Source organism: Sinohyriopsis cumingii, unplaced genomic scaffold, assembly GCF_028554795.1.
Source record: "Sinohyriopsis cumingii isolate HCF-2022 unplaced genomic scaffold, ASM2855479v2 utg000426l, whole genome shotgun sequence".
NCBI classification, from domain to species: Eukaryota; Metazoa; Mollusca; class Bivalvia; order Unionida; family Unionidae; genus Sinohyriopsis; species Sinohyriopsis cumingii.
In genome coordinates this window covers 9,592,121-9,616,050 of record NW_028315897.1, presented here as the reverse complement: position 1 = coordinate 9,616,050, position 23,930 = coordinate 9,592,121, and the positions used below count along the sequence as shown (strand labels likewise).

The window sequence follows — 23,930 nt, the reverse complement described above, 5'->3', positions numbered from 1 at the left end:
CGTTTATCTGCAAAGACTCTCCGATATCAATCGTGTGGGTACCGACAGTGTACTGATCACTTACATTTGGATTATAACCACATTAGCCGAATCCGAAAATAGAACTCACGCAGACATAGGTGAGATAACAGTTTTCCGTAACGGTGGGCGCTTTAGAACACTCGGCGCCCCTATTTGTTAAGATTCACAAATTTATGACTTCATATGTATATAATCTATGTATGTAAAGCTTGATGTACTATCTTGTGTATGGGAGACCTTAGTAGGATATATTACAACCAAAGTTGTTTATGTTCGTAAATAGATTATATATATATATATATATATATATATATATATATATATATATATATATATATATATATATATATATATATATATATATAACTTCTTCTGCATTCTTTATTTGCGAGACCATGGTGCTTTTAAGTGCATGTGATGATAGCATATCATGTGTATTTTAAAATACAATATTCTAGAGAAATGGCCAATATCAATACTTTGATATCGTTGCATATTTTCGCTATCGTGTTAATAATATATGGCTTTGCAGTGTGCACTCTATAAGGTTGATTAATAATTGCATAGCACAAGGTGAATTACTTGATATGGCGATGCAAAACTATAACGACTAAAAATAAATATATTGTACAAACATCACTTGTTAAAATTTACATTGTCAAATATGCGTAGGCGGAGATAAATTATTTTGAAACGAAATAAACCAAATTTATTTCAACATTTCTAATGTCAAGTTTAATATACTCTTTGCAGGACAAACACATCAAGGGATTGGTAAGTACTAATAGACCTGGAAGGAAAATCCTGATCTTAGTGATTAATTATAAATTATGCATAAAATAAACCTTTCAGTATTTAGTCTATGACATGAATGTGAATTACACAAAAATTATTGGAATTTATATTGTAGTGTCTTATATAATGTATTTTACCAATATCATACTCTTTATCTATTCACGTCGCGTCCTCTTTATTTATTATTTCGGATCAATGTTCATTAACGTCGTTTCAAATCTATTTAGGTAATCGCAACGGGGTTTTGGGCATCACCGTGCGGCGATCTTATGGTTGACTCCAATAATACATGTTGTTGTTCTAGGATTTAACATCATTTTTGAGCACGACATAGACTATGCATGGCGGCCATTATAACTGGTGGAGGAAGAACCCTGGAAAAATCAGGGAAGAACCACCGACCCACGGGAAGCTACTGGCATGCCTTCACACTTACCCACGCTATGAGAGCCTGAAACTCGAACCCACGCAGACAGAGGTGAGATGTTAGTGATCCGGAACGGTGTGCGCTTTAGACCACTCGGCCACTCGGGGCCACTCAAATAATACCTGAATTATATCATGCCACATGTATATATCTGCTACATATAAAGGAAGACTTAGACGACTATTACAAAGATGAAATGGTAGCGGAAATTGCATTCAACATTTTGTGTTTTCTTACCAGTGGCAAAAGTAACGTTCATGTTGTCGTCTGTACTGCACACTAAATGAGAATAATAATTTTAATAATAAAGTCTCTAAATTCAGAAAAATATGTATATTTTTATTTTACCTTCCCCATAGGAATATCAGCTATAGATCCTTAATAATATTCAAAATTGTTGATATTATTTTGAAGGAAACACGACGTTAACAGTCCTGTCTTTGGGTACTTTAACCAAAGTAATGCAATAATATGGCTCATGCAATATGTGATTAACCAAGGTATTATACCCGTGTATAATACAGAATATGCAAGGGCTGGTTTGACTTTATTGCTCAGGTTCAATTTGAAATCGTAAGATTCATTAAGATAAAAAACCTGTTATAAATACAGATAAAACTGAAACGAAAGTCAATGCGTGATATTGAATGCATGATTTTAGTTCTTCCATAATATATTTGGAACATCATATTTTATCGAATTAATAGCAAGACAAAAGTTAGATGAAATTAGGTAAATAACCGTAATAATGATAGCAGTGGGTATTCAGTTGTGTTTAAATGTTAATATTTTTTACTTGCTGCAACTGAGGGAGTATTATTGTGCGAACTTCTAAACTTTGTTCATGTATGTTTTGCTAAAATGTCTCACAAATCGACTCAAATCGTTTAATTCAGCTCGGTCTAGTTTATGTTTCTATTGGTTTCCATGACGATGTTATGTTTGTGTTTATTCTGTATGATATTAGTTTCCTTGCTGCATATTTTGAATTTGAATGGGTGAAGTTTATACACAATGATCTCTCACTTTCATTGAAATATGATGGTACTATTTTCTAGGTTTCCTTGTAAGTGTGACTTAAGGTTTATAAATTGACGAATTGTTATGACTATCTAATGGGAGAATAGCTCCCTTCCATAAAAATACTTTGATAGATACTAAGCTAGATCTCAGTTTTTTTTTTCTCCTGGAAAGAGTCATTTCAAAGTTAGATTTTGACACTTTGTGCATGTGTATGTTTTAGCAGATAGCTTCGGATGTATCGAAGGCCTCAATACACATTCCAATACGCATGTTTACAGTCTCGTACTTAAAATGCTATTTAATAAATTTGCTGTTGCTTTTCTTTTATTTCAAGGCTTGTAGCATATAATTTAGATACTCTGACCCACAAGCAATTATTTTGACTTAGTTTGTAATTATTTCTGTACAGTTTTACACATGTTGTGCATTTGACCCATATATTATCTTCCTAACCGGGGATATGTCTTATCAACGTGAAATAAAACATCTGTAATGACTTTTAATTGAATTGTATTTTCAGACTTTGGAATAAATTTGTTGGTCAGTGCTAATTTAGATATCTCCAGAAGATGTGTTTGTTCATATATGTAGTCCCGTGTGTTTACGCGAATCGGTATGCTTAATAATCATAACGTTCACTTAATGTGGTGGGTGGTATTCCTTTTTGGACTTCATTGAGTCGGCTTTTGGGGAATTATTCCCATCAGTCACTGAACGGTACATAATTGACTGGATGTGTGTCTTCCTTCAGAGCAAAAGTAGCAAGTCGTGGGTACTCCGTAGTCAGTATCATAAAATCAGCAGCTAATAGACATATAGTGTACCGCATATCAATGAAAATCAAAATATATCATACCTATTCTAAGTAATGAGAGTCTGAATAATGATATAGCACTAATTGTATGTAAGCCTTCATTTGAAATGGCACGTCCCTGCATTATTGAAAACAACATTAATTGTAAGCTGTCATTCATTTCAGCTGGTAAGTGCCTACGTTCATTACAACATTCATCCTGGCATTAAGTAAGTAAGTATACCTCTTCATCTCAGTCATTATGCCAGCATTCATAAAGGTGAGTAATGATAATTTATAATCTCAGGAATTCAGCCAGCATTGAAACATAAAGGTAGGTAATGATACCTAATAATATCAGGCATACTGCGAGGACTGGACCAAAAGGTTAAATTTTGATGATTCTTGTGGACATGTGTGCCTCTTTGATACCCTTTTTCTTTGAAGAATGAAAGACAATGTTATTGTGTCTGTAATATAGTGTAACTGGTGGAATTCGTCGCTAACGTTAATTTGGACTTTCTCTGTTTTTTACCCCTCACAAAACATGTGATATAGTTGGTTGGTGGGGATGTCGATGCACATCAGTGAAATTAGAGGATGGACAGACTAAGTGATGCCGTCAGATAATCACCAAGTACTTCATATATTTTAACCATTAAAAATGGTTATCGGTGATATAAGTCCGATATTACTTATGATAAGAGGCGAATATCATATTCGAATTAAAATATTGAGGTTCATTTAAAATAAATAGTTTTAAAAAAACAGTTGCAATTAAATGTATGTTTGTGACGGACAGAGTCTAAACTTAAGGAGAAATTAGGAAGCCATATAATATATGATGCAATAAAGGGTACGACGATGATTGTTACCTCTTGGTTATCACTAGGCCGAATCATACCAAAGACTTACAAAATGGTACTAACAATTGCCTCGCTTGGCGCTCAGCATTAAGAGTTCAGTGTTAGGACTGGTCGGTCTAGTGTCAGGATAATGTGACTTGGTGTGACATCATGCTACATGTCTGCAGCGTGATGCTCGAGTGCCCCATCACTATAAACTGCCACAATGCAGACATCGTAGCGATACGACTGAAACATTGTTAAAGCTACGTTAAAAATAGAATATCACATCACATCAGCCTCGAGTATGCACGACTCAGTTCATTATTGTTTTTTAAGAACATTGCTTATAAAGATCAATCACCATGAATTATAATCTCATGTAATTGATCACATAAAGCAGTCACAGCCTTGTAGCGACATCTCCAAATTAGCAGTTATGCTTTTGGGGGTACGTCGTCAGGTGAAGTTGAGACGACTTCTCCAACCAGAAATGGGGAGCGTCTCGTTACACTTGGGATGAGTTCTCGATGAAGCGAGTTCTTCAATATTCACAAGTAAAACTTTCTTCCAGTTTTTTACAGTACCTTTACACTTAAAATTATAATTTCCACTTAATTACCTGGCATGACGGCAACGTCAATAATGTGAAGAGGCGGGTGTGTTATATAATCCACTATGATACTCATTAAACCGTAAACAAAAGCTATGTATTCAAATTACGTGTACAAAAAATAGTAATCATGGATTGATTGATCTAGTATTCATATTCGGTCATCTTTGTTGACATTAATATATATTATAAAACACATACTTTACGAAATCCCAATAATTATTCAGATAACTTGTAGTCATACACTTATGTACATTCATTCGGCAAACATACGATCCCTCTAGTCGCAATTGATGAAACTAACAAACATTTTAACAATCTATTGTGAACGAAAGTCATACTTCCACTGATGGAAGTCATTGGGCCATTGATTTATACTGCGTTTCATAGCTAAAAACAAAATATAACCATAATTTTCACCAAACCATCGATCTACTTTGTCATAGTTTCTAGAAGAGTGACTATCAAAATAAGTCACAAAAAGTTCTAACGAATATCCAAGACTGCGTTGATGAAGAAAATACACAAAATATTGTCCACACACCATGGAATCTGTGTCTTGTAATTTCGCATTATTGAATCGTGTTGTCTGAGCATTGCTTCTCATAAAGTCAATGATGTCGTCTTCCAAAGATCGGAATCCATATGAATCGAAATACTCCACACAACTTTCTTTAGGAAAGTAGACGGCTACCCAGTGGGTTCCTGTGAGATGACTGTCGTTCGTGTTGATAACATAAGCTTGATGGTCTTGAGGTTTGCCATAAGGCAGTTTATCTTTAGCACACACGACATGATTCCAAGAAGCAGTGTACGAACTGTAGTTCAAAAAATAATAAGGTCCCCAGTTATCCCTTTTTGTTTTCTTTTTTTTTTTCTTTTCTTCACAGGTCATAATAAGTGATAAATTCAATCCTGACATTTTGCTTGAAAATGTCTGACAAGTAACCGTTTCTTTGTTTCGTCTCTGCACTCTGAGACAAGAGAGCTTCGATGTGATGGATCTCTGGAGTCATCAATGGAGAGAGGAACGATCACGCATGTCTTTAAACCACTGATGCAACACGGATTCGTCCGAGATGAGACTCCATGCTTCGCCCAGATACTCGTCCAATGTTTCTTCTTGACTCAGCATCAGACATTTATCATGTTGAATGTGACTGGGATAATCGTTTTAACATCCATAGCAATCTTTCTTGATCAGTTCCATAATTTTGTATGCCAGGTATTTGGCGAAACAGAAACTAAATGTTGTTCTTGTTCTGGCCATCTGAATTGCATCACTATATAATTTTCATCTTTTTCTTGGGGTTCTACTTCCACGGTATCCTCCCCTACCATTTCCATAGATTCTCCAACATTTAAAGATGGATTAGTCTTCCATTGCTTTTAGTTGTCTAGAATGACTTCTCCCAAACAGTAGATTTCTATGGTATTGTCGAACACGGCATACAGGATGACGTTCATCGTAATTTCTGCGAGTAGATGTGCTGCAAAATGAATTTCCACAAGAATCAGACCTGATTTTATAGGACGGGAATGTCCCTCTTGCTTCCTTAGTCTGGAGTGAAATATAAAGCCCACAAAACATAGCCTCATGCATAATCATCGTACATAATGCCGTGACTGGTGTTGGTTCCTAACTGTCCGGTGGCTTCGTACAGGGACAAGTACAATCTCAAGTAATTATTCTGGGCAAAGTTAGGTTCGAAAGGTCTGTTACACAATGTTTTGTCATCGCGACTCGATTCGATTTTAGACACGTTGCAAATGTTATAATGAATGACAGGAACATGCCACTAGCCATAATTATTTTTGAGATATCAACAATGAATTAGACAGCTTGAAAAGGGATGTAACACATCAGGTTCATAAAGGTCAAAGGTCAAAGTGTAAAATATCTGCCTATTGTTTAATATGGAAGAAGCGAATTCACTTTCTCATCATTTATTTTTTTAATTTCATTGCAAATAAATGAAAAGAAACATTTGCACTATGTATTTCTTTTACTCATTGCAACAGTTTTAAATTTCACAGATGATTGCCTTAATCCCTCTTCAAACTACAAGATGTAATGTTTTAACATGCTTCGATTACATATGTATACTGGCTTATGCCATTATGACTATGATGAAGTGTTACACTTGTATGTATGCGATGGACTGAGTATAATACTGTGAAGAATTTGTACAAAGTATTACACGTGAATCTGATGGGAAGTGAATAATACTATCATGAATGTATAAGCAATGCTGCACGCATATCTGATGGGAAAAGTATAGTACTACGAGGGATGTATAAGTGTTACACGTGTATCTAATCAGCAGGGTATACTGCTATTAGGAATGTATAACAAGTCCTACTCGTGTATATGATGTACATACTATAATAATATTATAAGAATCGATAGCACGTTTATATGACAATCATGTTTATTATTTGGAATGTATAAAATGTGTTACATGTGTAACTGATTTAAGGAGTATAATATTATACGGAATGTATACGACGTGCTGCACTTGTATCTGATGGACATATTATATTGGGATGTGTAAGATGTGTCTAATTTGAAGGGCTTAACACATGCGTAATGTATAAGGAGTGTTAAACATCTATCTGGTTTGAAGGGTATAATATTGTGAAGAATGTATAAGAAGTGTGAACATATACATACAGATATATATATATATATATATATATATATATATATATATATATATATATATATATATATATATATATATATATGATGGCAGAGTAGAATACTAGGATGAAAGTACAAAATGTATTACACGTGCGTCTAATGGACCGAGCATTATATGTTATTAGTAACGTATAAACAGTGTCACACGTGTTTAGATGGGTCAAATTATAATATTGTGAAGAATGTATAACAAGTGTTACAACTTTTTCTCATCAAAAGAGTATAATACTGTTAGGAATGTATAATAATTGTTACACATGTAACAGATGGACAGAGTGTAATACTATTAGGAATGTTTCGGAAGTGATATACATGTATTTGAGGGACACAGTATAGTGCCATGAATAATGTTTAAGTTATACACTTGTATGTGATGCACAGAGTATAATACAATGAGGAACATATAGGAAGAGACACACATGGGTCTGATGAATATTATACTATTTGGAATATATAATATCTGATAAAGTGTAACTGATGTGCAAAAAGTAATAACATTATGAATGTATAAGCAGTGACAAAACGTTTATCTGATGGATTATATACCATTAGGAAAATATAAGAAGAACCACATATGTATCGACAGGACAGATCATAATACAGTTTGGAATGTATCGTTATATTGACTTTTGTTCAATATTTGAAATAAATCATCTCATGGGTGTTATCATGAGTATATATTTTTCAAAAGCTGACAATATATGATACATTTCGTGTGATGGCTGTAAGTTTCACATTTCGTGTGATGGCTGCAATTTTCACATTTCGTTATCCATGAACTTGACGTCTGTGTTAGGCGAACAAATAAACTATTTTGAGCAGAATTTACTATGAGAAAGTTGTGTGTGTGTGTGTGTGTAATATAGTATGTATGACAGATGGCTGGATAAATGCAATTTATAATCCTGGTTGAGGTGGTTGAGGTCATTAAATAAATATATAGTGATATGCAATGTGCGCGATATGAGAACCAAAATGCCCTTGTATTATAAATGGTTATTTCGCTTTACTGTCTTTGTTTCAGTGTCCTAGATGTCAGGGATGGCTTGCTGACCACTTTCCATGGAGTTCCATTCGTTGCCAATGTCATGGTTACAATAGAAAGTATGCCAATATTGGTTGCGGGAATGGACAGACAGATTAACTTTGTATCTGAGGACGGATTGTCCGAACAGAAGAACATAATATCATTACATGTGTAGATCTATGCATTTTTCATGCAATTATCCATCTCAGTTTGCTCATTTGGTATTTAATTTGGTTATGTTTTATAAATGGTTTTAGATAAGTATGTTGTGATAATTTAAGTAACATAAATGAAGGCACTAAAATTAGCGTATTTAGATTTTCAGGTTAGACTTATTAAGTGTGACAGTCGTAACCTGTGTTAACGTAAATGAAACTTTTCTTGCAAAATTTAAAAATACCTTTCCAAACATAATGTACGGATATATAATGACAAGACATTAATATTGCTCTGTTCTTGTGAAAAAGAGCTATCCTTAAAATATTTGTATAGCTCTTGACCTAAATTAAGAAACAAGTTGGGTTGGTGATGAAACGTAGGAAAGCTGGGTAGGATGACGATAAACTAGGTTGATTTACAAAGCTTCGTTTAGCATACACATTTATTGCGAGGCCAAAATAGCTGATAATATGGTTATAGAAGCGTATGCAACCTTGATTAACACCTCACTCATAAATACCACCAGATGTAACGTTATTAAGTCTAAAGTACGTGTACACATTGCTTTCCATAATATAATTATTGCCTTCAGTACATAATCATGATCTTGACCTTTTAGAAACATGACCAATTGGAACAGTTCTGTCTTTTTTCTGATGACTTAATTACAAACTGTTGCAATTATAAATATCTTTCCGTTTTTTTCTTACAATAAGTACACGTAGGAAGTGATACGGATTTCTGATCAGCCGTTCCAGAAGTTTGATTCCTATCAGTTGTGTCAGTTGGAGGTTTGGAAGTACTCGAGTCAAACTGAAATGCTTTTAACAAAAACCTGCTGTAATGAAGATATATTGACAAGTGAAACTTTGTGAGTTATAAAATTGTCATTATATGTACTAGTTATATTCTCTAAAGCTTCATCCTTGTTCCCATCATGGTAGTTTGTGACATCACTGTGGAAACAATTATTGAACTTTTCTATCAGTATGAGTTGTGTTATTTTGTCATAATCTTTGTCAAATTCCTCATATGTAAACCACCTATCAAACAGTTGTTAGTGTTACCATTGAAACATAACATTAGTCGACTAGCATCTTTTCTACAATTTCAAAAAATTTCACGATATGCCTCACAACCCTTCAAATACATTCCTTGTCCACATCATAATTTCCACAGTGGTCTATTGAGAGTGAAGTGCAGACTTTCTAAGCTATTCCTAAAAGTACAGTTTGTAATAAAAATGTTCAATAATCATTCAGCCATTTCAAATTTTCAGCATTTGTCTCAAACCAATATTTAATTGCCTCCTTTTCTTTAAATGGGCGAACCAACCTAATATGTTTGGTAACATCGAGATCCTAACGTGTGTTAAGAATACTCATTTTGCTTTTATATATTCAAATTATTTTTTTCCCGTCTTCTAATAACTCTGAAAAGAATTTTGCATTTTGAAATGACAAACATAAGTGCCATAAAACTGAGGGCTTTATGGACGTATCAACTATTATTAAATCCTTTGCGGAACATGTCATCTGGCACAAGCTTTCAAAGTGCTTGTTTTCATACGAACGGGTTGCATGTTTTTTAACGTGTTTCTATCGTATTTTTTCCGGAAATATCATTTACATAAATGCATTCAATAAATTCACAAATAGTATTTTTGTGACAAATTTTACGTATATCGGGAATAAAACACTTATCTTCTGTAATATGATCATTTGAAAGACATATACATGATCTGAATATAAATACCTTTACATTTTCTGGAAGATGGCACAGTTAGACGAAAGTGTTTTTTCCATCTTTTCATCATTGTCCGATAAAATTATCTTTATTTCCAGTAAACGTTCACTCATTCCTGATCGCGTGCTTTAAAAACATTGGTGGAATTATGCTGAAATACATCGATCTTTCCATAAGTCGATGTATATGTTGTTCGACCTAACTTCAGAGCCATAAAGGGTTAACGGTGTCACCCTTTTTTTTTACACAAACTGCTTTTGTTATGAGGAGTGGCTCTAAACATGCTTATGCAAATATGAACAAGATAAGAAACTGTTTTTCTGCCTTTTGTACAAACATTATCTATTTTGTCAAACATTCTCAAATTGGAGATAACAGAGATTCCAATATGTTCGGTTTCATGTAAAATCTTTTTTATTCCTGATTACCCACTAAATCTACTCACATATTGTTTGTCTTTTATGTCAAAAACTAATACATAACATTTATTAACCTTGAAGGTGAAGTTCCATTTCGGGGAGTATATGTTTCATACACCAAACATCTTTTGAAATGGATTGGTGTCTTTGCTAGCAGTTTTATACCATAGTGACTCCAATTTGGGTGAACCCAACAAGTAGCCCGACTTTTGCTCCTGCAAAACGTATAGAAGGTTATTAATGCAAACACTGATAAGAATGTTGATAAAACACCTCCATGCCGAATGACACAAAAAGTTCAGACTTTGAATTGTTCATCACTACATTTTTATATATATCTCAGTACGATTATTTTAATACATGTACAATCTTTCCTTGGATGTTTTATGTGTTTTAGGAAAAGTCGGGGAGAGAGCAGAAAAAATCACTCTTGATCCTAGTTATTAAGTGAAAAGAATTGCTTAGGCTGAACGATGCTATTATTCTACTCAATCCCTTTTGAAACCCCCCTTGTTCAGTATTAGGATAGTTATATATAATACTATGACCCAATCTTTTCAAACATTTTATATAAATCAAGCAACATTTAAGCAACTGTACGATTGCCCTGTCATTTTTAGGTTCTCGTCCACCAATTAATATGGAAACAATTAATACATCATTTCAATCACAAGGAATGTAACACTATGTATATTGCTATTGCTATTGGTTAATTTTGTCTCGTAACGTAAATGTTGATTTTGAATAACATCATTGTCCTGGGTTTTCCTAAGTTTTAACTCTTTTATAACAGAGGCTATTTCTTGATAACTAAATTTTGATCTCAGGATATGATCATCAGAACCTAACCCGTCCGTTTGTTCATCATTTAGAAATATGTCTGTAGACTGAGTATGGAGATGAGAATAGTGGAGTACTCTCATACGTACCAGACGCTAATTCGTCCTTATGTTGTAATTATCGTTATGATCTATGTGGCATGATATTTGTCACATCTTTGGTTGTTAACACACACACACACACACACACACACAGACACACAGACACACACACACAGACGTACATCAGTTGATCCCCTCAATGTACTCCCCGAACAACTATACGCACTTTTCCCGCCAGCAAACTCAGTTATTAAATTATTCTTTGTATTCAGTTTTGTGGTTGTTGTCAAACCCTCTAATGGCTTATATATCGTTTGTCACTTAGTAAATGTGTGAGAACAAGTTTCATACCAACTATCACTTCTAACAAAGTGTGGATACCGTTCTCCTTTGTGAAGGATGTCGCTATGGTTGATTTATGAACCGATGAGTTATCATGTAGTAGAAAGATACCACATGATCCTCTGCGTGCACAAGTGATTTGGTAACGTTCCGCAACGTTTGGCAACACTTTGCAGGCAACTAAAGGTCCAGCGAAAATAGAGGCTGCAAGCATGGATATCTGGACTATAAGCCATTTGCATCGAACACAGATGTGCACAAGAGTCTCTGGACAGTCCCACTACATCGAGCTATTTGTGGTTTCTCTATTTTTTCTTCTCGTAACTAAGCATTATTAGTTTGTCTTCAATAAATCCATGTTTCTTCACCCATGCAAAGCTCACTCAAATGATTCTAGTCACTCCTTTTATATTGGGCGAGAACCTGTTTGACCATTTCAATATAAGTCTGAGTTTTTGTCAGCTGTTAACACATATTGGGCCCGTCTTGCACAAACCAAACGAATGTTATAATCAACAATCTTATTATTATCATTATGACTCGGTCAAGACGAACACAGTTAGGTTTCATGATCAATAAGTTTGCTTTTGTCACAAGTTTAAATTATAACTGGGAACAAGCTTACCCAAAACATATACAGGAAGATGAGTTAAAACCTATTCGGTTGCAGCAGGTTTTCATTCTCCATTGATGGTGCTTTATTTTCTTCCTTTTGTATTTGTATCGATTGAAACTTTAAAACAAACCAATAAATTCAAATTGATCAAATTCCATCAACATAGAAAACACAGCATTTAAAGAACACTGGCACATGCAATATTTAGGAACCCTTCGCATCAATGCATTTTCTTATATAGCTAAGTATTGACTACACCTGTCTATTGAGGGCAAGATATATGATCCTTGAGTGTCCATTATATACAGATATTGAAGTATCTAGACTTTGTTTACAACAAATCATCTCCTCCAACATACAGGACAGTCATCGCTAAATGTTTAGAGCGTTTCGTTCCGGGTTCTGGAAAGAATGAAAAGGGTTCCATGTCGAACTGTGTTCTTGATTTAATGACTTTTTTACCGTTTCTTCTGTTTTTATAAGGGTGGCTGTGGGGTGTGCCAAATAGTATGTACCGGGGCCATTCCTATCAATATTTCTTCACCACAAAGATAAAAGGCGCACGCTTGTTTTTGTTTTTGTTTATTGTTTGTTTGTTGTTGTTTTGTTTTTTATTGTTTTGTTTGGCCGAAGTAGTTATATACTTCCATCTCTTTATTTACGAGGATGAATTCAAACCTTACGCCGTTTAGCAGTCATTATCCTGTTAACGCTGAATGTATTAAAATAAAAAATAAAAACCATTTTTCATATCCCATGACAAAATTCATAGGTTAGATTTATACGCACATTTTGGTAAATACAGCATACATTTTAGTAATAAGACTTTCATCGTAAGTACTCTATGTATATGTAACACGTAACTTCGAATGCGTGGCGTTAATGATCGCATTAGTTTGAATGAATGAACACTATGCAAAGAACACAGATCAGCTTTGTCTATACTGTACCTTTAAAAAGATTGTTATAAAATATATTTAAAGTTTATCTCACCATGCCATTTTTAGTGACATTTTATAAACTAAGAAAACAAGTGCCTTTAGTTTCAATATAGATTTATTCCAAAGGTTTACATATTAACAAGTATCATAATCAAGTCATATATGTAAGAAATAAATACACTATATCATGTATGCTGTACTCGTTTGAAACATTTGACCTAAATATATGCTGTAATAACCAAACCGGGAACATAACCATTAAGCAGTAATTATACCAGTTAAAGGCTAAATATTGTCTTGTCAATAACACTGGACAACAAATTTTTACAAAAGTCATGTTACTGAAATAAAATTAGTCAATTCTTATCAATTTTTATGTGCTGAACACGAATATGACAGTCAAATTGCAAAATTGGCTCTAGTTTTTTTGTAATCTGTAAGAAATTAATGTTTACATAACGAAATGCATTCCAATAGTAAAAGGTCAACTGTAATAGCCTACCTATAAAAAATCAAGTCATTGACTACATCTTAGATTTCTTCGCCTGTCTCTTGTACAGCTGTCCGGGAGCATCTCTGAGGAGTGTCCAGCAGTAGTCAGCCAGCATTGTAGTGGACCATTTTCCCTGGTATCTTTGTTCCATTGTTGCGATATCTTGATGAAAACGTTCGCCGTGTTCATCACTAACAATACCACAGTTGCTAGGAAAGAAATCCAAATGGGAATGAAGGAAGTGAATCTTTAGAGACATATTGCAGCCAAGTTTCTTATACTTCATCAACATGTCTTCTACTAGTTCCTTATAGTTTTCTGCCCTAACATTTCCGAGGAAGTTTGTAGAAACTAGGCGAAAAGCATTCCATGCTTGTTTCGCGTCACCTTCCAGCAAGTTGTTGAACCGGTCATCTTTGAAAAGCTCTCGAATCTGAGGACCCACAAAAACTCCCTCTTTAATCTTTGCTTCGCTGAGTCGAGGGAATTTTTCATGCAGGTATCGGAATGCTGGCAAAGTCCGGTCAATGGCTTTCACGAAGTTCTTCATCAAACCTAGTTTGATGTGAAGGGGTCGTAGCAAGATTTTCTGAGCCTCAACCAGAGCTGGGTGTTGGATATTCTTCTCTCCAATGGCTACATTCTGCCTGTGAGTCCATTCCTTCCTCATGTAGTGCATTTCCCTTGCCCGGCTATCCCACTCGCATAAGAAACACATGTATTTTGTATATCCTTGCTGCAGTCCCATTAAAAGGGCAACTACCTTCAAATCACCACAGAGGTGCCAGCTGTACTTGTTATACTCAATGGAATTCAGTAGCTGCCTTAAGTTATCGTATGTCTCTTTCATGTGGACAGCATACGCTACTGGAATAGATGGAAGAATGTTTCCATTGTGCAAAAGCACAGCCTTGAGACTCAGTTTCGAAGAGTCCACAAATAGTCTCCATTCTTGTGGGTCATGAGTGATTTTTAAAGCATTCATGAGGCCCTCAATATCGGAACAGAATATCAGATTACTTTCCTTTCTGAAGAAAGGCTCCAATTGCTGGTGGCGCTTTCGATATGCAGTAATTGTGACATCTTCTTCTAGAAGATTCCATTGTTGGAGTCTTGATCCTAGCAATTCTGCCTTGTTCTTTGATAAGTCCAAATCACGAATCAGGTCATTTAGTTCTTCCTGTGTTATTCTGTGTGGGGTTGATGATGCACCACAGTGAAAATCTGGATCACTGCATGCTGATGGACCAGGAGAAGAACAGGTCGACTCACCTTTGTCTTCGTCAGATGAATCAAGAGAATATTCTGCTGGAGGTTCTGGAATAGGAAGTCCCTCACCATGTGGAACTGGTCTCAATGCAGACGGAATGTTTGGGTAGACTATTCTCGACTTCTTTCGCTTCGTTATTCCGCCGGAAAGAGGAGGAACCAAGCAGAAGTAACAGTCATTTAGGTGGTTGCTTGGCTCTCTCCACACCATTGGGACTGCAAACGGCATTGATGACCTTTTGCAATTCAACCACTGTGAAAGCTGTGTTGTACATGTAGCACAGCATATATGCGGAGCCCAAGGCTTGTCTTGGTCACCAACCTTGCATCCGAAGTAAAGATGATATGCCTTCTTCACTTGAGAATTGATACTTTTCTTCTGGTTGGCAAATGTCACTTCCCCACAAATATAGCAAAAATTGTCCGCGGTATTAACACACTTCCGAGGCATTACTGTTCTTTATTGTACGTAAATGGATAAAATAATAAGTTTTATGTAACAGTAGCTTGAACTGTCTCGCACAACGTCTAAAATATTTTAAATGCTGAACCTGTCTGATTGGGCTTTATATAGTACACTGCTTACGTCAGCTTCAGCAGCCGCCTGGCATTAGTATAATAGGCCTACACATGTATAGTACACTGCTGACGTCAACTTACTTCAGCAGCCGCATGGCATTAGTATTGCATTGCATCAGAAAATGATGCAATCAACTGTGGATGATGTGAGCATGATGGTATTATGCAATGTTACATCATTATTCCGGATGTTGCTGCAGTCCTACTGGAGAAATTTACACAGTGAAACATAGAAAATGAGGTATATGAATATCTTCAAAACGAGAGCCAATACAAATTTTTCACGGTTATATTCGTGTTCGGCACACCAAAATACTACAGATTAGGGCCTTTTCAAGTCAGTAATGATTTCACTGTTGACCAGTGTAACACAAACAACAATACTAATCTCCTCCGTATACAGAACACATATATAGCAACTGCATGTATATTTAATTTTCTTCTGTATGGATGCCTGTCATGATTTATGCATTTGTCCTTCCCTTTTAAAATAAATATGATTTTTTTAACCCAAAACAAGTGTATTTGGGGAATATAGTATTGACTTTGTCTGTACATGTGTACTTGGATCACCATACGTTTTGTGCTCGTTGTGAGTTTCACAGGCACTGTGGTAGAGTGATACAAATAATTTTTAAATTGCCACTGTTCCTATGTCATTCATAGATGTATACTGCGATTTCTTAACAATAATGTCTATACAGAGTTTAGTAATTGGAATAAAGAGGTTCTGCAATAAAATATAATACATGCGGGTAGTAATGCATCTATGGTGTGCAGTGTCATGATCAGCATGGTGCAGAGCCTGCAGCCCACAGGGGAACTTTGTCAGTGGACAGTTGTTCACATTGTGTGAAATGGTCTGTAGAGCTCCATATCAACAGGAAGTGTCAGTGGTCAGGCCGCATCGGACAAGGTTGACTGCACACCGACCCTGTCCTGTCTGAAAGCGATTCAGCGTTGTGCACATAGGATGTGGAAGGTATAAGCCACAGGGCAGACAGCTGTCTGAGCTACGAGGGAGTGGTTTACAAAATATGTTGAAGTCCACTCGACACTCCATTCGGAAACAGCTGTCACATGCTTTGGCAATGAACCTAACCAGAATTGAAGTCTCGAAGTAAAGCGGACTGCTTGATGTGAAGTGACGTCCATGTGCAGTGGAAGTTCCTGATGGCGTGTATCTTAGCACACACGTTTAAATAGAGGGCTAGCGCTGAAATATTGAGTGTCTGAGTACTATAACTCCATGTTGAGCAAGCCAGCTAACGGAGAAGGTTGTTTTGAGTGCTACGTTACGCTGTAGATTTCTTCAGGTGGTTGTCGAATGTCAATGATCTGTGCAGAGTCATACCAAGGTATGTTGGTGTGGGGTCGTGTTGTATTTGCTGTCCGGCTAGCTGGAACATGGTTGTAAGTTCATTGAAACATCAATGTTAAACTGACATCATTCGTACCCCAAATATCTTAGGAAATACTCAGCTGCGCGCATCAGTGTGTGTGTATGTGTGTGTGTGTGTGTGCGTGTGTGTGTGTAGCTGCCCCACTTGTGGTTGGCCACCTTTTCGCTTTTCCTTAATGTATTTATCTGGCATTTACTCACATAAACTTTATGGTCATCCTTTCAGGAATAGCAGCTGGTGCAATATATTCTAAATTGCCACCATGGTGGCTATATTTTGGTCTAGACATATATCATTGGAAATACTCTTGCAAAAAGCCAATGTTATTATGACCTTACACTGAAACTAGACCATGTGTTTGGGGAATATTTCTTCTCTGATTTATTTTAAATTACTCGTGATACATTTACTTTCATGATTAGTAGTGAAAAGAAAATGTCCAAAACGCGGCCATATATAATGTCGACTCGGTGCCATTTTCATCAAAGAACCAACTAGACGCCATAAATAGTGTTTTGGTGAAAGGCCCATGTCGATAAAATATTTACTCATAGCGATAACAAGATTCATACAATTGCCTCAATGACGGCTTTAGTTAATGTTAGGACTTCATCGTTTCGAAGCAGGACGTTGTATACGTCTCAAAATTCAGAGTTACATGACGGGATTATGTTTTCCTCTGTAATAATGTGATGCATATTGCATATGTTTTTAAGTCTTTACCTTTAAAAGAAATTATATTTTAAAACGGTTGTTTTCTTATTTTTTTTTGTCAGTTGATTTGATGATAATTTACAAAAACATTTACTATGTGGTCGGAGAAAACAGTAAAGATACATTCATACAAATTTTAGTGTCTCGAAAGAGGTATTACTCTTAGAACTTCACTTACACCTTTTTACTACCTGAATTGAATGATCTACAGTTTAATCCGACGCTTTACTTTAACCCATGTCATTTCGGCTCAGAATCAATAATAATTACTGTCGTGAAGAAGAAGATGCTATATTGAATTTTTGACATCAGTTGAATAATTTGTACATTCTTGTACTTATATTTAATTTATAAACATAAAGGGAAATAATTCGATCAATACCTTACCTTAAACAGTGTTTTCCCCTTGAAAAGTTATTTTTATCTCACATTTTGTCACCTACTTGGGTATCTAGGTCAAGTTTGTCGAACTATAGTATTTAAAGTCACCAATACGTATCATATACGCTGACAAGGTGAGCAATTATTGTAAACACAGTGGAACAAGCTAGCAGAACTATTCGTATAAGGCTTTATGTGTGTGATATGTTCCATTATAATGTCAACATTACCGAATAGTCCAACAATGTAATTGATGTGAACAGCATTACAATAAAACCAATACAGCTCAGTTTATATCGGTGGAAGAAAACGAAAATACTGTCATCAAATATGGCGTCGGGACTACATGAGTGCAGTATGTGTATGGATAATTTTAAGAGTCTGAAGCTAATATCATGTCACCATAGCTTTTGTTACAAGTGTCTGGAGGATTATACACGGGTCAATCTTCACAACGGTCGATTTGATTGCCCCTTATGCAGAGCCAGCGTGGAATTACCTAATAGTGGAGTTTCAGGCTTTCAGAGTAAGATTTGCATCGAGGAGACTGACAGCAGTGATAAATTGTATTGTGACCTGTGTGGTCCCAAAAATGCGGCATACAGTAGATGTTTGGATTGTGAGGAGAATTTGTGCCAGTCCTGTTGTCATGCCCACGAGAAATCGAAAGTAAGTAGGAATCACAAAATATGTGATTTAGGAACTCTAGATTCTAAAACGAAAGGCAAAATTCGGCAGCGTATATTTTGTGATCAACATCCAGATGACGAAATCAGGCTTTTCTGCAGAGACTGTAAAGTACTTATTTGTTTAATGTGCAGAGTGGATAATCACGCAACTCATGTTACAAAACCTGTATCTGATGTTGCAGCTGACCTGAAAAATACCTTACAAAGTAAACTGAATGAATGCTCAGAGAAGCTGAAACGTATTGATGCTTTTAAGCAAAGGGGATACGAACTTGATAGATGTATTACTGATGCGGAGAGGGAAGAACTGAAAGCTGTAGAAGATCAGGGTTCAGAGCTATATAAAGCCATCGAGCAAGAATTGGCAACAGTGAGAACTAGGATAAAAATGGTTTACCAAAACCTTAGACAGCAAAATGCAGTTTACACAAGAGATATGCAAGATGAACTTAAGACGTGTTCGAACGCAAAGGACAATGTACAAACATTAGTTGATCAAGGGACAGACATTGATATAATAAAGAAAGGCCCCGATCTCGAACAATTAGTTTCTGCCGTCATATCAAAGACTGATACAACATCTAATACTCGTCTTGAGAGAAAATTATTCTCCCCAGCTGGAATCAGACCAGGTGACCTGATTTCCTTGGTGGGAATGGTGAAGGATTCATCTGAAATAAGCCACGTGAGTATCATTCTCGATTTCGTTTAGTTATAAATCCTTACTTCTTTGGAAAAAAGTAGAATCAGTTTAAAACAGCCACATTCGCTTTCATTTGCTGCTTACCTTCCTGCAAATATATTGTTGAACCTCTGTGATGAGTTCTGAAGTTTAGTATACATGTATTGCAACGATTTCAGCGTAATGATTCCTCGAACATACACCTCATTGTAACGAAAACATAGTAACAGTAATAACCTACATAAACAAGATTCATTTCTAATGGATATAAAGTAGCATAAAAGGGTGTCCTCTTTTGCCCTTTAAGTAATTTATTAACTTTCCACTCTTCCCATAATTATGGGCTTACGGGAATCACTGTCATCGTGATACTTATATTAAATAATTAGTTGTGTTGATATAAATATAAATATAAATTGACCAAGTACGGTCAGAAGCCATCTGACAGAAACCAATATAATTTGACCAAGTACGGTAAGAAGTCATGGGACAGATACCAATATAACTTGTCTATGTACGGTCAGCAGTCATGGGACATAAACCAAGATAACATGACAAAGTACGGTCAGAGGTCATGAGACAGAAACCAATATAACATGGCCAAGTACGGTCTGAAGTCAAGGGATAGAAACCAACATAGCATGACCAAGTACGGTTAGAGGTCATGAGACAAGAACCAATATAACATGACCAAGTACCGTCAGAAGAAAATGCTTACAAGTTAAAATACTTTTATAATTTCATATCAAGATCCTGTTGTGCGTGTGCATTAATAAAATATGGATAATATTAACTTTATTATATAATCTCCCTACCTCATATCGGATATAAATGACTTATGTAAACATTAAGGTAGAAATATTGATGACTTTGCTGAAATGCTCATATAATCGAATGACTGATTTTGAGATCTTTCAGAATTTTAATTTAGCTCTTTTTCTGGGCATTGTGAACACATTCTAATTCCTTGCATCAAGTCCTTTTATTACAAGCTATAATGCTAATTACAGAAATACAAGTAAACTAGAGCTACGCACATAGCTCGCAATGTATCGTTCCTACGCCTTTTATTATATATCTCCTTCGTCTTCAACACTATTGTTGGCTGTAATCCCAAACCCGCTACATACATGGAGTCCCGTCATTCTGTGCTGGTATGGTGGTGAATTTCCGTTGATTTTTTTGAATAAATTATTATTAAAGGTTATCAACTTAAAATAATTTGCTTCACATGTAGCGCCATGGTCATTAGGCATATGTTACATTAGACTGGTTCAGAAGCTTTATATATTATACAATTAATGCAAGTTATTGTATGGTGGCCCTAAAATCAGGGCTGACTTAGATAAAAATTCTATGAGCTTTCTTAGTGTATCACAAAACCTTGTTTAGCTAAGGTTTCATGCAATGGCATAAATGTGTGATATTTTCCTGTGCAAAGAGAATCCAACACGCTATACAAATAAACCTAATTTTTTCAATGGGTTATAAAAAATAAATATACGTTTAGTACCTTCCATACATACATACATACATACATACATACATACATACATTCATACATACATACATACATACATACATACATGGTACACCTACGTTAGTGTATACGTATTTACATATGCAATGCGTTCATGATAAACAATATGCAATGTTTATATGTTGCTCTGTTTGCTGATCAGTTTATGTTATATTATAGGAAGGTAATGTTGAATGCTCATATCAGAAAGAATACAGTAGCATAAGGATCGCACGACCACCATGATCTACGCCATATTATATATACCTATAATGTAAACGCTACCTACTGTTGCCACTCACCACCTGTACATTGATATCGTGAAAGCGTTCATGCCCCGACAAGTCTCCCTGGGAGCGCTAAATTGTTCAACAACAACGTAGCCTGTAAAATATGATCCGCCCACTCAAGAAACTGCTGCTAGTCTAACAAACAAGTATTTGAACAGGAGGTAAAGAAAGTGTGTCGAAATCTTGCAATTTACTGTCGGATTTTACCGAACTCAAAAAGCAATATTTAATTAATACATGCTAATGTCGAACTTTTATACCATGAACAAACAAAGGTTTATATACCATTAGAACACATTCAAACGAGCACGCACACACGCACACATATACATACAGTCACACACAATCCGTGAAACACATGCACACCTTACATACACTGATAACAATAAGCAAACAATGCCTGTATTCGTAAAGCCACTCATAGTCTTGGCTATAGATTATACTGTGCACGTAGTAATATGACATGTCATCTTATTGACACGTCAACTGTTATATAATGTAAATGGATGACTATATATATGGGTTCATAAAGTTGGACACATATTGTTTCCTACATAATGCTCTTTATATTAGTTATTGTAAGTTCGGTGTGATGAAACGGGATGTTCATGTCTCCACCGGCGTTACACAATTTCATGCTTGCCTCTTCAAATTCGCTGAATATTCTTCATTTCTGGACCGAACGTCTTGTCGCCGTCCATGGTCGTTTCCTAGTTGTTTTAGTTATGTTGAAAGCATGTTTGTCGGAACGATGTACAGGTTGGTGATCTCGGCTTGGATTGTCAGATCCAGTTTTCCACGTGTTTGGTTTCACTACATTTCAGCTCTCTCTTCCACTTTGTACCTTTTTGAGTTTCCATGGCGTATTGATTCAGTTTACATGTAGTGTGAAAACTGACTACCTATACATTTTCCAAAAATAATTGGAGAAATCAAACATAGCTTGGAAAAGTTTGATACGATTCTCCAACTTCTGTTGGCAAACTTACTTCAAATTAACTGAAATAATAACTGGGTTATCAAAAGGCAGATCGATAGTTGGATTAGCAGCAAACAATAAGCGAAACCCACATTTCGATTAATCATTACTCACAGTATAATCATACTGGTGCCACGACTCAGGCAATCGAACATTCTACTCGTGACTGTTTTCAAACTTCAAATAATGCATTGTGATTTCAATCAGATTCGAGGTTTTCGGACCGCTAAACTACTTCGATTATGGACTGTATTCAAATAATTCATGTTCGGATAATGCATGTGAAAATGCTGTGTACTTTGATGAAAGGATTTCCCTTGCACATTAACATTTTATTTCTAAAATATATGTCCATGGCCACATATTGTGTTGTTTAGTGTTGTTGAGTAACATTGCTAGTCTTGACACCTCTACCGTACCCATCGATATTTCAATTAAAATATAATACAGTAAGTTGACATAGCAAAATAGAGGATCAGACTGTTGCTGGACCGTGCTTAGCTAATATCAACCAGTCATTCACACTGGTCTGTATATTTCCTGAGCATGTATTGTGTACGTATTATTATATACATTGTGTTTGACTTTCATTGCCAAAAAATAAAAAGATAAAAAAAATCACGAGTCTATATTCGATATTAAAAGAAACCAAATGCATTATTTTGGAACATGGGGTTTAAACTAATACATGTCAATCAGCGAGTAATGCCTGTTCATGCATCACCATTTTACACTTATCAAACTGTGAGTTAAATGAAATATTAATTATTAAAAGTGACGAGCCAAACTATATTCAAACTGATTGCGTATATTCTACACTATCGTCAAATAAACATTCAGATGATTGATTGGTTGCTTTGGACGTTTACAGTGTTTGTCAGGTACTAAACTGGTTCAAGAAAAGAGGACTTATGGCCAATCATAGCAACTGAAAGGGGATTACAATAGATGATTTTGTATATAGTATTGTTTAGATCAATATGGGGATATACCCTTGTAGCTGGTAGAGATATATTGCTGATAACCGATTCGTTCTCTAGTGATAGTTATATCAAAATGGGGTGTATAATTGGGTCTGAAAGTTCAACCATGATGATTCCTGACTCTATGTTTGGTCACATCAATATGGGTTGTATATTTGGGTCGGATAACTCAACCATGGTGATATCCGAATTTATGCTTGTTAACATCAATATGGGGTGTATATTTTGGGTCGGATAGTTCAACCATTATGATACCCGACTCTATTTTGGGTCACATTAATATGAGGTGTATATTTTTGGTCGGATAGTTAAAAAATGATGATACCCGACTTTATATTTGGTAACATCAATATAGGGTGTATATTTGGTTATGATAGTTCAACCATGATGATTCCCGATTATATGATTGGTTACATCAAATTGAGGTGTATACTTTGGGTCTGAGTGTTCAACCATGATGATACCCCACACTCTGCGTGGTTACATCAATATGCGGAATATACCTTGGGTCTGATAGCGGTAATACAATGATGATAAACGACTCATAGTCTGTGCTTGATTGCTACAATGTGTGATGTGTTTTTTCTCTATTATTTT

The 23,930-nt window shown here is 35.6% G+C and overlaps 1 protein-coding gene and 1 long non-coding RNA gene across 2 annotated transcripts in view; both read left to right on the top strand.

Moving 5' to 3' along the window:
• The first annotated feature begins 406 nt into the window (after positions 1-406).
• LOC149774160 (uncharacterized) lies at positions 407-11,724 on the top strand. Its single transcript, XR_016416993.1, has 3 exons — positions 407-795; positions 3,246-3,293; positions 8,246-11,724. It is a non-coding gene; the product is annotated as an uncharacterized LOC149774160 (long non-coding RNA).
• Positions 11,725-18,432: 6,708 nt separating this feature from the next.
• Positions 18,433-23,930, top strand: part of LOC149774159 (E3 ubiquitin-protein ligase TRIM45-like) — a 61,068-nt gene continuing 55,570 nt past the window's right edge. Inside the window, exon 1 of the mRNA XM_089945775.1 lies at positions 18,433-19,565. Within this exon, the coding sequence (XP_089801901.1) occupies positions 18,522-19,565 (1,044 nt within the window). The 5' untranslated portion in view covers positions 18,433-18,521. The remainder of the gene's footprint in view (positions 19,566-23,930) is intronic.